This window comes from Brachypodium distachyon, chromosome 3 (genome assembly GCF_000005505.3).
Source record: "Brachypodium distachyon strain Bd21 chromosome 3, Brachypodium_distachyon_v3.0, whole genome shotgun sequence".
Taxonomy (NCBI): Eukaryota; Viridiplantae; Streptophyta; class Magnoliopsida; order Poales; family Poaceae; genus Brachypodium; species Brachypodium distachyon.
The window spans coordinates 48,104,967-48,117,658 of record NC_016133.3 but is presented as its reverse complement, the minus strand read 5'-3'; the positions used below and the strand labels follow the sequence as shown (position 1 = coordinate 48,117,658).

The 12,692-nt window shown below is 47.6% G+C and overlaps 2 protein-coding genes across 2 annotated transcripts; both read left to right on the top strand.

Annotated features, from left to right (window-relative positions):
* Positions 1 to 1,211: 1,211 nt before the first annotated feature.
* Positions 1,212 to 3,116, top strand: LOC100837584 (flagellar attachment zone protein 1-like). Its single transcript, XM_024462345.1, has 3 exons — positions 1,212 to 1,443; positions 1,531 to 1,633; positions 1,746 to 3,116. Exons 1-3 carry the CDS (start codon positions 1,424 to 1,426, stop codon positions 2,991 to 2,993), a joined length of 1,371 nt encoding a protein of 456 aa, XP_024318113.1. The 5' UTR covers positions 1,212 to 1,423; the 3' UTR covers positions 2,994 to 3,116.
* A 4,209-nt stretch (positions 3,117 to 7,325) lies between these two features.
* LOC100832262 (probable bifunctional riboflavin biosynthesis protein RIBA 2, chloroplastic) lies at positions 7,326 to 11,855 on the top strand. Its single transcript, XM_003575153.4, has 7 exons — positions 7,326 to 7,627; positions 8,367 to 8,763; positions 8,875 to 9,096; positions 9,807 to 10,129; positions 10,590 to 10,719; positions 10,824 to 11,120; positions 11,409 to 11,855. Exons 1-7 carry the CDS (start codon positions 7,572 to 7,574, stop codon positions 11,646 to 11,648), a joined length of 1,665 nt encoding a protein of 554 aa, XP_003575201.1. The 5' UTR covers positions 7,326 to 7,571; the 3' UTR covers positions 11,649 to 11,855.
* Positions 11,856 to 12,692: the final 837 nt, after the last annotated feature.

Sequence of the window (12,692 nt, the reverse complement as noted above, 5' to 3'; positions counted from 1 at the left end):
TTAAGATGAATTTTTTTTGCGAACTGGATGCACACCACGTGGATACTCGGCGAAAATTCACAGACGAAATATTGTATATAATTTCCAACAAATGTCATCTTGTTTTTTTAGGCAAAATATCATCTTGTTTTATCCCGAGAGATCGTAAATATCAGTTGTGTTGGGTAGTACTCCTTCCGTCCCAAAATAAGTGACATGAATTTGTATAATTTTTTTCCTTAATTTTTTTTTGCAAACTTTATCATGCTGACCTTTCTTTAACCAATTAATTAAGCTTATCACGTTTAGCTGGTGCCATCGATGACGCAACAGGATAATTGAATAGTTCAATGGGTGACAGGAACGCAACTGCCCCTGCTTCACGACGCTTTTTGCTGACGCTGCCCTCCGTGTTCTGTTCGTCCTTCACAACTCCCTTGTTTTTTTTTTGACTCCCTTGTTTACATGCATGCAGATTTTCTTCGCGGCTGTCTGAAGAAGGAAAAGGTGCGGCAAATTAAATTTCCGACCATAGCAATTCAAGCCGTCCGATTAAGAAAAGTGTATGCTTAGATCGGCTCCTGTGAAAAAAACAAGGCAGATTTTCCACGTTTTAACTTGGTCTCTCCAGCTGCTTGCTATGTTCACTTCATCATTCCTTTTTCTTTAAATTCCTGATAGAAAAACAAGTGCCGGCACAAAATTAAAAATAGAAGTACTTGCTACTATCATTTTCCCATTCCACTGGCAAGTTGGCAAGCCAATGGAAGGCCGACACATCAGTCGCAGTGACCATAGCAGAGAAATAGTTTATCCGCTGACTGCTTCTCCACTGGACCGACAAAAAACTGAAAAATTTGTCACGGCGATTGGCGGCTTCCGCTTGTACTCGGCATCACATAGCCTGGACATGATACTACACTAGTATCTACTTACGCAGGGCAAATAGCTTGAGCGAATGACTAGAAAATGATCCGAAGTGCGATAGTAGTAATATAAAGTGGCGCGCGTAGATCGGCATCGTGTGACGCTGCCACGAGGAATGAGTACGTAGCACCGCGCCCCGTCTCCGTCCGTTGGATCACGCGCGCGTACGCATTGTAAATTCGCGTGGGATCGCACGCAACGGTCCAGATCAAGCCCGCCGTCTCTTTCTTTCCTCCACCTGCTCCGCACTCCCAAGCGAGTTCAGCGGCTCATCTCAGTTGTCTACGAGTAGAGTAGCACTAAATTATTCTCTCCGAGTCGATCTCCCGTTGTTCATTTCGGCGTATCGATCGTCCCCCCTTCGTCCATTCTTCTGTCTAGCGCGATCCACTATAAATCTGACATGCTCTCTCATCCTGTTTCTAGCACGGCAAGCCCGTGACAAAGAAAAGGGGTTCCAAGAACGAAGCATTGCTACTTCTCTCCCGGATAGCCGGTGCGTCGCGCGCGCGACCTGATGCTGCCATCCAGGCCAAGGTTTGCCATCGAGAATGAGTTTTTTTTAGCCGTGGCGAGCATTCCGATCATTCTGACGAGTTGGTAAATACTCCATTCGCCGTGTAGATCCGGGTCGTGGGGAGGAAGTGGGACGAGGGCTCTACCGGCGGAGGCTTCCAAAGCGACGCCTCGGCACGGGCGCAGCAGGTCCACACCATCATCTTCCGAGGTGCGCACGTAGTTGCATGCTACTCACGGAGTAGTAGTAGCTGCATAAAGTAACATGCGGCGGGCTTAATTTTGCTCCACGGTAACTGAGTGCTTAATTGGACTCACTGCAGCGTGGCAGCGGCGACATGGCGGAGCAGCAGCAGGAGGAGGAGGAGAGGACGCGGTCCCTGCGAGAGCTCATGGAGCGAGAGGTGGCCGCGGCCAAGGAGACTGAGACGAAGATGCTGGAGTCGCTGATCCAGCAGACCAAGGAGCTGGAGCAGGCCAAGATCGCGCTCGCGGAGGCCAAGCTCGAGGTCGCCACGCTACGGACCGGGCCCGGTCCCGGGCCCGTGGCCCAGGCCCAGTGGAGCGTCATGGACCTCATGTTCGGCGGCGTCGACGAAGAGATCAACGGGCTGCGGGGCAAGCTCCGGGCGGCAACGCAGGCTGAGGAGAGAAGCAGGAAGGAGGCCGAGGACCTCACGGCCTCGCTCTCCGCGGTCACCATGGAGGCCAAGCAAGTGAAGGCGTGGCTCTCCGACGCGCAGGCCGACCTGGAGCGCGCCCACGCCGAGGCCGGCCGGCTCCAGGCGCTGCTCCACGCCACGGACGCCGAGCTCTGGGCGGTCACCGAGCAGCTGGACGGCGTCACGTGCGAGTGGAAGGACGCGACCGCGTCCTGGCGCGCCAGGGAGAAGGCGCTCCTGGCGCGCGCCCGCGCCGCCGAGGACGAGAACGCCGAGCTCGCCGAGTCGCGCCGGGCGGCCGAAGACGAGAACGGCGGCCTGCGGCGCGCGCTGGAGCAGGCCGTGGAGGAGGCCAACGCGGCAGGGGAGTCGCTCGAGTTCGCGACGGGGGAGAACGCCAGGCTGCGGGACGCCGTCGCGGCCAAGGAGCGCGCCCTGGAGTCCCTGCGGCAGGAGAACGAGGCCCTCAGGGCCAGCGAGGCCGCGGCGCAGGCGCGCGCCAAGGATCTCCAAGATCAGCTCGCGGCCGCGGCGGTCACCAAAAAGGCCGCCCCTGAGAAGGCAGCGGAGTCGTTGGCGTTGGAGAAGTGGAGAAGCGAGGCGCAGGGGAAGCTGAGCGCGGCGTTCCTGGACTCCGGCAGGGTGATGGCGGCGAGCCGCAAGGACAGGATGTTCGCGTCCCTCAGCAACATCGCGGAGCTCAGGTCGGCGGCGGCCGCGGCGGCCATGGACGATTACGACTACGAGTTCGACGATCACTTCGACGACGGAGGGAGACGGTACGGCGAGCTGGAGCACGCCATGAAGCACAAGAAGCGGAGGTCCGTTCTAAGGAAATTCGGGGATTTCTTCAGGAAGAGAAGCCTGTACACAGGTCCAACTTTGCGCCAGTGCCGCGCTACTAGTTAGTACTCCGTAGAATCTAGGTAGATATTTGCGTGATGCTTGCGGTGTGTGTTTGCTTCGTACTGTATACTGTATTATGAAAAATGCACACATAATAAATATGAAGTATATGATCTGATCATCCTAGTTCTCGATTCTTGTCAAGAGTCGGGAGGAAGAAGATACTGGTTCCTATGGTTTTCAGAGTTTTGATTGCATAGCCATGCCGGTGACACAATTTTTTGTGATGATGTCAACTGCATTTTCTGAATTATTTCTCGTGTGTCTAGGCCTCAGTCGACTGTAGTAGCTGGCTTGATTCGCCCCTTGTGTTCCTGTATCTGTTCCCGTGTGGCCTGAGCACATCGACTAGTGAGCAATTAGGCGAATCAGATTTAGCAAAACAGATTGATTTAACCAATTCTTTCATGATAAAAGGATCAGTATACTTTTTTTTAGTATCGGAGGGAGTACATGGATATGGTGGGATGTTTCAATTCTAGGCCAGCAGATCCAAAGCTGACCCAGATCCAGGAGGACATACACATGAGACGTCCAAGAGAGGTCAAGAATTGAGAACAGCACCCGGAATCAGGATGCTCCTGACAAAATCAGGGTCCAACTTTTGACAAAGCACATGCATCTATTCTACTAGCTGAATGTGTTTGGGTATACAGTGACGCGCTTGGCATGGTTGGCGCACAGGTTGGTGTCCTGAAAGAGAACAACGGGGTAAGGCTCCGGTGCTTCCTGCGGAGCAAGAACTTCGTGCTCTGGATACTAAGATCTATGCACAACGAGAGAGGGAGAGGGAGGAGAGGGGGAGGGAGCAGTTAGAAAAAGATTCTTCAACATCTTCATATAAGCCTAGTGACATCGTAGAATTTCGTTTTTGACCACCAAGTTTTAATATTTTGACAGCTTTGACTCCATTTAGTAAAATTTTAGTTTTTCATCCCATTTAGCAAAACTTGTGTCACTAATGATCTCATTTAAAATTTTGCCCAAATCTCCTCAGTCCTAATGCGTATTTGTCCGGTGTGTTTCCTTCGCATGTTGCTGGTGACCCAGCTGAACCAAAACCGGTGGAACCGAATCGGCTGGTCTCATCCTTCTCGAAACGCAATCACTGAGATCTAAACTGGACAGTGGAGATCCCTCTGCTTCCTCACGCCACGTGACCTACCTATATAACATATTTGCCTTAGTCTGTTGCATCAATCGTGGAAAAGCATAAACGCTTTACTCACGGCCTACGAATACACACGTCAAGAAGGATAAAAAATCGGGTGAGAGAAAAATGAAAAATGAAAAAAGAAAAAGAAAAAAAGAAAAAAAGAAAAATGGGGAATTTGGGCAAAAGTGGGGTCATTAGTGGCACAAGTTTTGCTAAATGGGTCAGAAAACGGAAATCTCACTAAACGGGGTCAAAGCTGTCAAAAAAGTGAAACTTAGGGGTTAAAAAGTGGAATTCACTCTTATATTTGTGGTACGTGTGAGCACGCCATCAAAATGCAACCACTTTAACTGCAATTTCTTTATGCAGTCTTGCTACTTATGAAATACGAAATAACTCTTTCTAGATCAATCAATGAGCCGTCCAAATATTCTGTGCAAGGGTGTTCTGTGATTTTTATTTTTATTTTTGCATGAGAGATGCTATGGGATGGGTCGTGTTTTTCTTGTTCCGGCGTTGTTATGTTTCACAATGTGGGCTGCATGGGCTTTTTTGTACTCCCTCCGTTTTTTTTAATAAGACGTGTAAAATTTTGTGCCAAATTCCGAAATATAAGGCGCGCAGCATCGGCTAGGAGAAAATCGGCAGCCCGTGCAGACGTGGAGGAAAAAATCGGTAGTTTGCTTTGGGTGGTTGCACGCATTCAGGAGTGCAGGAGGCAGTTTGTTTTGTGGGAACTGACTTGCATGCAGGTAGTTGCATTTGGCTGGCTCGCCCGTTGATGGAATCAAGTACATGCGCTAACATTCGTGCCAAATGATACACGCCTTATATAAAAAACGGAGGGAGTATTATTATTCGGGTTTTAACTCTGCTTGTGTTGGGCTCTACCATGTTTGGAGCTTCGACTGTTATTATGTACTGGTATCAACAGTGCAGCATCAAGACCTATGGCGCCGGCGGCACGCTGGCTGCCGCCGCCTGCAGGGATGGTCAAAATCAATGTTGATGAGAGCGTTTCAAAGAACCTGAACCATGGTGCTGCTGCCGCGGTCTGCTGCAATGAAACAGGAAGATATCAAGGCTCTTCTGCTCGTGTGTTTTGCTGATATCACCGATCCACCAACCCTTGAGGAGTTGGCATGCTGTGAGGCTTGGCTCTAGCCAAAGATCTTCATGTTCAGAAATTGTTGTGCGGAGTAAAGATTTCTTAGATGTTAAGTTTGTTTTTGAGAGTCGAGTGTCAAATGTCGATGCTCATAGTTTAGTGAACGGAGCTCTTTCTCTTTAACACGGCCGGTAAAATTACCAGATTCAAACCCCAGCGCCAAACCCCTTGAAACCCAGCTCCAAACCCCTACATCCAAATTCTGGGCCAAACTCTGTCCATCTGGCCTATTTCCTGGCCGAGCTGCCCCAGCCCATCAACTGCCTCGATCTCGTCTTCCTCCTCGCACGACCCCTGCACATAGCAATCTCAGTTGGATTACCATCTTCCCAACCGTTTCTTGTCGAGCCAAGACCATGGATTTGATTCCCATCTCCCCACGAACCGGTTCAGACCTTAAATCGCCCGTTTCTCGTTTTCATCTCTCAAATTCAACCAGGCACCCCGAATGCTAACCGTCGGCATCCACGTCCTGATCTCCCCCGTAGGCCCGTTAAACCAAAATCCGATCGCGTCACATTATGCCTCTAACTCTCCTCCCTCAGTTTTGTATTAAACATTTTGCGTTTAAGCCTCTATAGATCCCGGTACCTCAATGTCTCTCTCCGCCATCCGCCGCCACCATCTGTCAACAGTGAGTCTCTCTAGACCTCTGTTTTCAAATTCCTTTTACCGGTAGACTCCTGTGACCCTCGCCTACCTCTTTGGCAAGGTTGTGCGAGAGATTTGTGCCGTTAGCCGCGTCGTCCCTGAGGCAGTGCCGCCGCCCACCGCCGACGAGGACCATGCTGCGGTGCTCCTCCGCCCCATCCGATGCTGGCAGCGCGTTCAGCATGAGCTGGCAGTTGTTTTCCCCCTTGTCCCATCATATTTCGTGCCTTGCAGCGCCCCGCGGTCGAGCGTCGTCCTCCGCCGCCACTTGACCTTGCCGCCGGCCGTCTCCGGGCCTTCCCGAGGGCTTGCAACGCCTCCATCCGCTGCAGAACGACCTTGCTAGCATCCCCCTCCCCTGCCGTGCTTGATCAAGGGAACTCATGATGCGATGCGGAAGGATCCCTCAAGGACTAATCGGGGCACCTGCAGGAGGGACCCATGTTTCTAAAGGTACGTTGATTGCACTCTTTTCAAACTCCTGACATGGCGTAGATCAAAATGTCGCTCGCTTGCTAACATTGCACCTTGGACCGCATGAGAATGAGGTTATCCCACGAGTGGCTAATACTACAGTGATCAGGGATGGGATCAGGGATGATGGCTAGCTCCGTCCATCCGCATATGGTCTCCCAAAACAACTTCGTGTCAGGAACCGTCTCGAGGAGTTTGCCTGCAGATGGACAAACATGTCACCCCTGTATGTCCAAGTTGTCTGCGGTGAGCACCGTGATTTGGATTGGGTATTCATCAACCATCATACACGGTTCCACAAATAAATCATGTACTACAATGACAGTGGCACACCTGTGTCTTTCACACGGTTAAAAATTCTTGCATTTTAAATCACATAGAGTTATAGACTGGCCACACCATTTTTTTTCTCGATGGTGTACGTTCAGACACACAGTTTTGCTTAAATCTGCATGCGATGGGTAAAACGTACACAGTATTCTCTTCGATCTTAAATTAATTTGAATTAAAAACACGACAGAATTTAGGATTGGATAGAACAGTTACCGCAATGGGAAAACCCACTCTACGTTAGCCGGCGTAAGCGTTGACATCACCGAATCCGATTCACGCCTTTAAAAGGGAAGCAAAGGGCGACGTAGACAAAACCAAAACTAGGCTTGACAACCATCAAAAGTGCGGATTGGGCCCTAACGAGTTTGAGGGCTCGGATAGGTCGGTCAACTCTCCAGTCGGCCGGCCGGACTTGACTCTCCGTTTCCCGATCGCTCCAGGCAGCAGCCAGCCAGCCAGCTCTTGTCAGGAACTCCATCCGTAGTGGTCGGGACAGACGAACCTGCGGCGTTGGCTGCTGCTAGCCGCACGCACCTTATAAAATCCTTCACCTCGTCTCCACCCAACACCAACACCAACCCCATCCCTAATCACAACCCCACCGAACCACGAGCACCAAAAAACCGAGAGCACCAAAGAAGGAATCCAAGCTCTCTCTTTCTCCACCGCAGCCGCAGGGGACTCTGCCGGAGAAAAAGGCGTCCACTGGTGTGGTGAACCAATCCCCCTCCCAAGCCCTCGAGATCCGGAGTCGCTGATTCGTCGCGCCCTGTCCGGTCCAGACACGATCCATCAACGGATGGCTTCGATTGCGCCGCCGCCGCCTTCGTCCGTCGCCGCGCTCCGCCGCCACCCGTAAGCTCCTCGCCTCCGCTGGCTACCCCCTCTTGATTCCTGTCTTAGTGTGTTGGCACCTCGAGAATCTAAATCAACCCGCGCAAGGGCAAACGCTTCTGTAAATTTGATGGATGTCACCTATGCTCTACTTTCTTTTAGTGTCTCTGTGGATTGATGAGTTGTAGTAAGTTGATGCATGAACAGGGATGGTGCAGTTGTAACTCTGTCGTAAGATTACAAAACTAACGGTTTATGACATCAACATAAAAAAATAACCTTCGCAACCGCAGAACTGAACCCCTTTTTTTTTAGCGAATGGGGAGGAGAGACCCCTACCAAAATTTTATAAAACCAGATGAGAGTTAATTAAAAGCTTGCCGGATTTCTGGAAGAGTGGGAGGGCATGGAAATTAATGCAATTGTAATGATTTTATTGTTGAAACCTTTCCTGTTAGGAGTCGACCAAATGTTCCACAAAAGTGCAATCAAAGTTGACTCCCAAGCTGGTTGTTTTCCGGGTGTCAGATTAAGTTTGTGCACATTGAACAGACCATCCAAACTTTGGAAGTCCCTTACAGCAATACCTAGTGAGTGAAAGATCTCGATCGAGGTGTTAAACTGTGCAGGCACTGAACTCGAGAAGCGTGACTTAAAAATGATGAAGTTTACTTGTGCTGATTTTCAACCTAATCAATCTATGAAATAGAATGGGAGAGACTGATTTCTTTGTTACATACTCCTGTTTGTGCAAATGCAGGGTGCAGTTCTTGAGAGGCAGTGATGTTTCCAAGGAGACAAAGGGATCAGTTTCCTATTCTTTTGTTGCAAATTCAAGAAATGCCAATGTGAAATCCGTGGGCCTGAGGGTTGCTGCATCCTTGAAAAACATCAGCAGTTTTCCAGATGAAGGTTATTTGGAAAATGATGACACGCTGTTGCCAAAGAGTACTTCTGTTCGAGGCCAGGACTATCCAACCACAGACTCTGTTCTACCAACAGATTCCATTGTTGTGCCAGAAATCATTTCTACTGATCTGTTTCGTGCTGTGGATACATTCTCGAACGATAATGATGACACCGAACATGATTTGGATAGCCCAACGGAGGGCTTCTCATCTATTTCTGAGGCTATTGAGGACATTCGGCAGGGAAAAGTTAGTATGCCTTACAATTCTCCATTTGATGGCTTATCTGCTACTGTTGATCATCTAATAAAATCTATTATTACCACCTGGTATTTTCCTGACATTGGGTTGCACTTGTAGCTCGTGATTGTCGTGGATGATGAATCAAGAGAAAATGAAGGGGATCTTATACTGGCTGCTTCTATGGTTACTCCAGAGGCTATGGCTTTTATAGTAAGGTATAGCACAGGAATCGTGTGTGTTAGCATGAAAGAAGATGACCTGGAAAGATTGAACCTTCCTTTGATGGTTTCAACAAAGGAAAATGAGGAAAAGCTCTGTACTGCATTCACCATTACTGTGGTACGCTGTTGTTGTTATTCATTTCCCCACAGTACAATATCATTTATTTATTTTTTGGTGTTTATGTGGATCACAATCTCTCTGTTACTTGTCAGACACATGTTTACTTTCTTTTCTTACCATTTGTTGCCTCTGTGAAAGCAGAAATGTTGTTCAATTGTTGAGTGTGGAATATTCTTGATGCTGCCAGTTTAGGTGACAATGTAATTGTACATGTCCTTCTTGAAAAACTTAATGGTAAAAATCATTTTCTGTTACTTAGTAATCTGACCTGACTAGAATATTACTTGTATTTTCATCTCCCCTTTGAAATTATACAAGCTAATTGTCGTAGTAGCAAGTAACTACTACAATTACTCCATACGAAGGTTTGCAGAATGAGTGTTGGTCAATTTGATTAGCCTTGTGTTGGTCTGCAACTTAGGTGTTTAAGTGCCTGTTTTTGTCTGCAAAACTGCCCTTCCCTTTTGTAATCCTCGTTTCCCTGGTGTTCTATAGAACAAATGTTGACCGTGCTGATCCACATTAATGCAACTTTTAAGTAAAATAACTGTGTCTTCGTAAGTTATTAAGCTGATGAAGCATACATAGTGTACTAGTTTTGTTATTCATAGTAAAAATATTAAATCAGCTTATGTGTTAGTTGTTGCCTAACAATTCTCTCATATATATGTGCTACTAATAGACAACTTGTCTGCTTTGTTTTATAGGATGCTAAAGAAGGCACGACGACTGGGGTATCTGCAAAAGATAGAGCAAAGACAGTCCTGACTCTTGCATCTCCTCACTCAAAGCCTGAAGACTTCAACCGACCTGGCCATATTTTTCCTCTGAAGTACAGAGAGGGTGGTGTTCTGAAACGAGCTGGGCACACTGAAGCATCTGTTGATCTTGCTGTGCTGGCTGGGCTTCCTCCAGTTGGCTTACTCTGTGAGATTGTGGATGAGGATGGCTCCATGGCTCGCTTACCCAGGCTGCGTGTATTTGCTGAACGGGAGAATTTGAAGATTGTATCAATTGCTGATTTGATTAGGTGAGTTACATTACCTGATTACCCAAATTTGTGGTCCTTTTGTTCAACAAAATAACTTTGTGGTCATGTCACTTCCTGTATTGGCATTCAGATAGTTACGATATAGGTTAAACCCTAAAAGCTCCCATCAGTGGTTAATGTTTAACGATACCGTTTCACATTTTGAGGTATCAAGTGTCGCAACTTTGGCTAGATACGCATGAGGGAGTAAATAACATTCCTTTTCCTTGAGGTTACTCTGATTTCGTATTTGTTGGCAATAAATATTTCTAAAAATCTTTTCTGTTTGAACTGAATTTACTACCATGTGTTCTCCTAGTTTCTAGGCTCACTAAAAATGAAAGCCTTTGTAATACCCATGATTTGTGTGGATCATACTAGCCCTGTTGTTAATTGTCTTCTATGATCTTGTTACAGTTGTTGAAATATTGGTGGCATGCTCACAGAAGTTCTTTTACAGATATAGGAGGAAAAGGGACAGGCTAATTGAACGGGCATCTGTTGCACGCTTACCTTTGAGATGGGGCAATGTCCGTGCTTACTGCTACAGATCTGTTATTGATGGAATTGAGCATATTGCAATGGTGAAAGTAAGTTACTAAAGATTTATAATACTTCTCTGGGACTTGATGGATCAGGTAGTTTATTTCCCTCAAAACCTGATTTTATCCATATCTTGTTCAATAACTAACAGGGTGAGGTTGGAGATGGTCAAGATATTTTGGTGAGGGTTCATTCTGAGTGCCTCACAGGAGACATTTTTGGATCAGCAAGATGTGATTGTGGTGACCAGCTTTCAAAGTCAATGGAGATGATTGAGAAGGCTGGAAGGGGTGTACTAGTTTATCTTCGTGGACATGAAGGAAGGGGCATTGGTCTGGGTCACAAGCTTCGTGCTTATAACCTCCAAGATGATGGCCGTGACACAGTGGAGGCAAACGAGGAACTAGGATTGCCTGTGGACTCAAGGGAATATGGGATTGGTGCACAGGTAAGAAAATACATGATCCCTCAGGCATGTCATATGGTATTTTTGTATACAGAAAGATGATATATTTCAAATTGCTTCCGAGGACACATTGAAATAATTTTTGTAGATGTTGCAGTTCATACTATTGCATGCAGTACAGAACTGCAGATCTGAACTGTACTGACGTTTCTACTTTGGTGGCCTGGGCCATCGCTTCCCCCCATTCTCTCCATGAATATGTTGTTGCTAACCTTTTCTGGAATATTCTTGTTAACATAGCATTACTGACTTTTCGCTTATTATCTGTAGATATTACGCGACCTAGGAGTCCGTTCAATGAAGTTGATCACCAACAATCCTGCAAAATACGTTGGCCTCAAGGGCTACGGATTGAGCATTGTGGGTAGGGTTCCCTTGGTAACTCCAATAACCACTGAGAATCGGAGATACCTGGAAACTAAAAGATCGAAAATGGGGCATGTGTATGGAGTAGCCAATGGTCAGGTTAACCATCCGACCACAGGCAACAGCACAGATGAGAAGCACTAGGCCAAATGGACTTGCTTCCTTTTTTTTCTTTTTTCTTTTTGAAGAAACGCAGTACAGAGACGCAGACGTTCATATTCTTCTTTGGTGAAGTTCACCAGATCATTTCACTCCACATGTTCCAACTGAATTGTTTTTAGGTCATCATTTGTTGAAAGATGGATATTTGACAAATAATGTTAATAAATTGTATTTCCTTTTCCCTGCAAATTCTCTTGACCTTTCATTTATTTGTAATTTATATTTTTCTCCAAAGAACTGGCAGAACTTTAGCAATTTTATTGCCAAAGCATGAGTACAAGAAAGGGAACACTTTAGTTCGGTAGTCTGATCCTGTGGTTCGCTCGGTCACATCCAAGGCAGCTCCCCACAAACACCCCGTCAGTGGCTGCAGCAACGATTGCCAAAACAGCATGATGCTCACATAGTTCCGAAGCGAGATGGACGGCATGCACAACAAGCCGCCGAAGCTTTTGACGTCGTCCTGCACCTACCGGTGAATACTCTGGTTGTCCTTGCCGACCTCACCGTAACCTGGTGCAGGTATACCAATGAACAAGATGGCGCCAGGGTTGCTTAAAAAAAACAAGATGGCGCCAGGATTAGCAGGCGTGCAAACGACATACTCTTCACTAATTAATCGACAGGTCTTCCAAAAGTTGCAAGACATGGCCATCCACATGCTTCGGCACTATTTGTGCCATGCTTCAACTATCCTTCTTACACTTCAACGTCTGTTGGGCGTCTTGGGGCTGTCCCGTTGGACACTGTCGGGATTGGCAGCCTCAGCAGCGAGAAGGGACAGCTGCTGACACAAGCGGATGAAACTGAAGATTGACAAGGACGCGAGGCACAGGAAGACGACCAACAGCGGGGCACCAGTTTCCGCTGGTCTGTAGTCATTGGGGCTTGCTTGCCCTTCTCTTCAACATACAGTTTGGTCTTTCTTGAAGCAGAGTTAAAACAAGGGTGTGACCGCGAACCAGTGAAACCAAGAGTGGATGGTCGAGGCCAGCTGCCCGGTGGAGACAAGCGTCACCGTGTGCG

Bases quoted from the DNA above. Each gene is read 5' to 3' on its own strand.
- LOC100837584 (XM_024462345.1), top strand. From the start codon at position 1,424: ATGCTGCCATCCAGGCCAAG. The intron at 1,444-1,530 runs GTTTGCCATCGA...TTCGCCGTGTAG, and splicing joins ATGCTGCCATCCAGGCCAAG to ATCCGGGTCGTGGGGAGGAA. The intron at 1,634-1,745 runs GTGCGCACGTAG...GACTCACTGCAG, and splicing joins CCACACCATCATCTTCCGAG to CGTGGCAGCGGCGACATGGC.
- LOC100832262 (XM_003575153.4), top strand. From the start codon at position 7,572: ATGGCTTCGATTGCGCCGCCGCCGCCTTCGTCCGTCGCCGCGCTCCGC. The intron at 7,628-8,366 runs GTAAGCTCCTCG...GTGCAAATGCAG, and splicing joins GCCGCGCTCCGCCGCCACCC to GGTGCAGTTCTTGAGAGGCA. The intron at 8,764-8,874 runs GTTAGTATGCCT...TTGCACTTGTAG, and splicing joins AGGACATTCGGCAGGGAAAA to CTCGTGATTGTCGTGGATGA.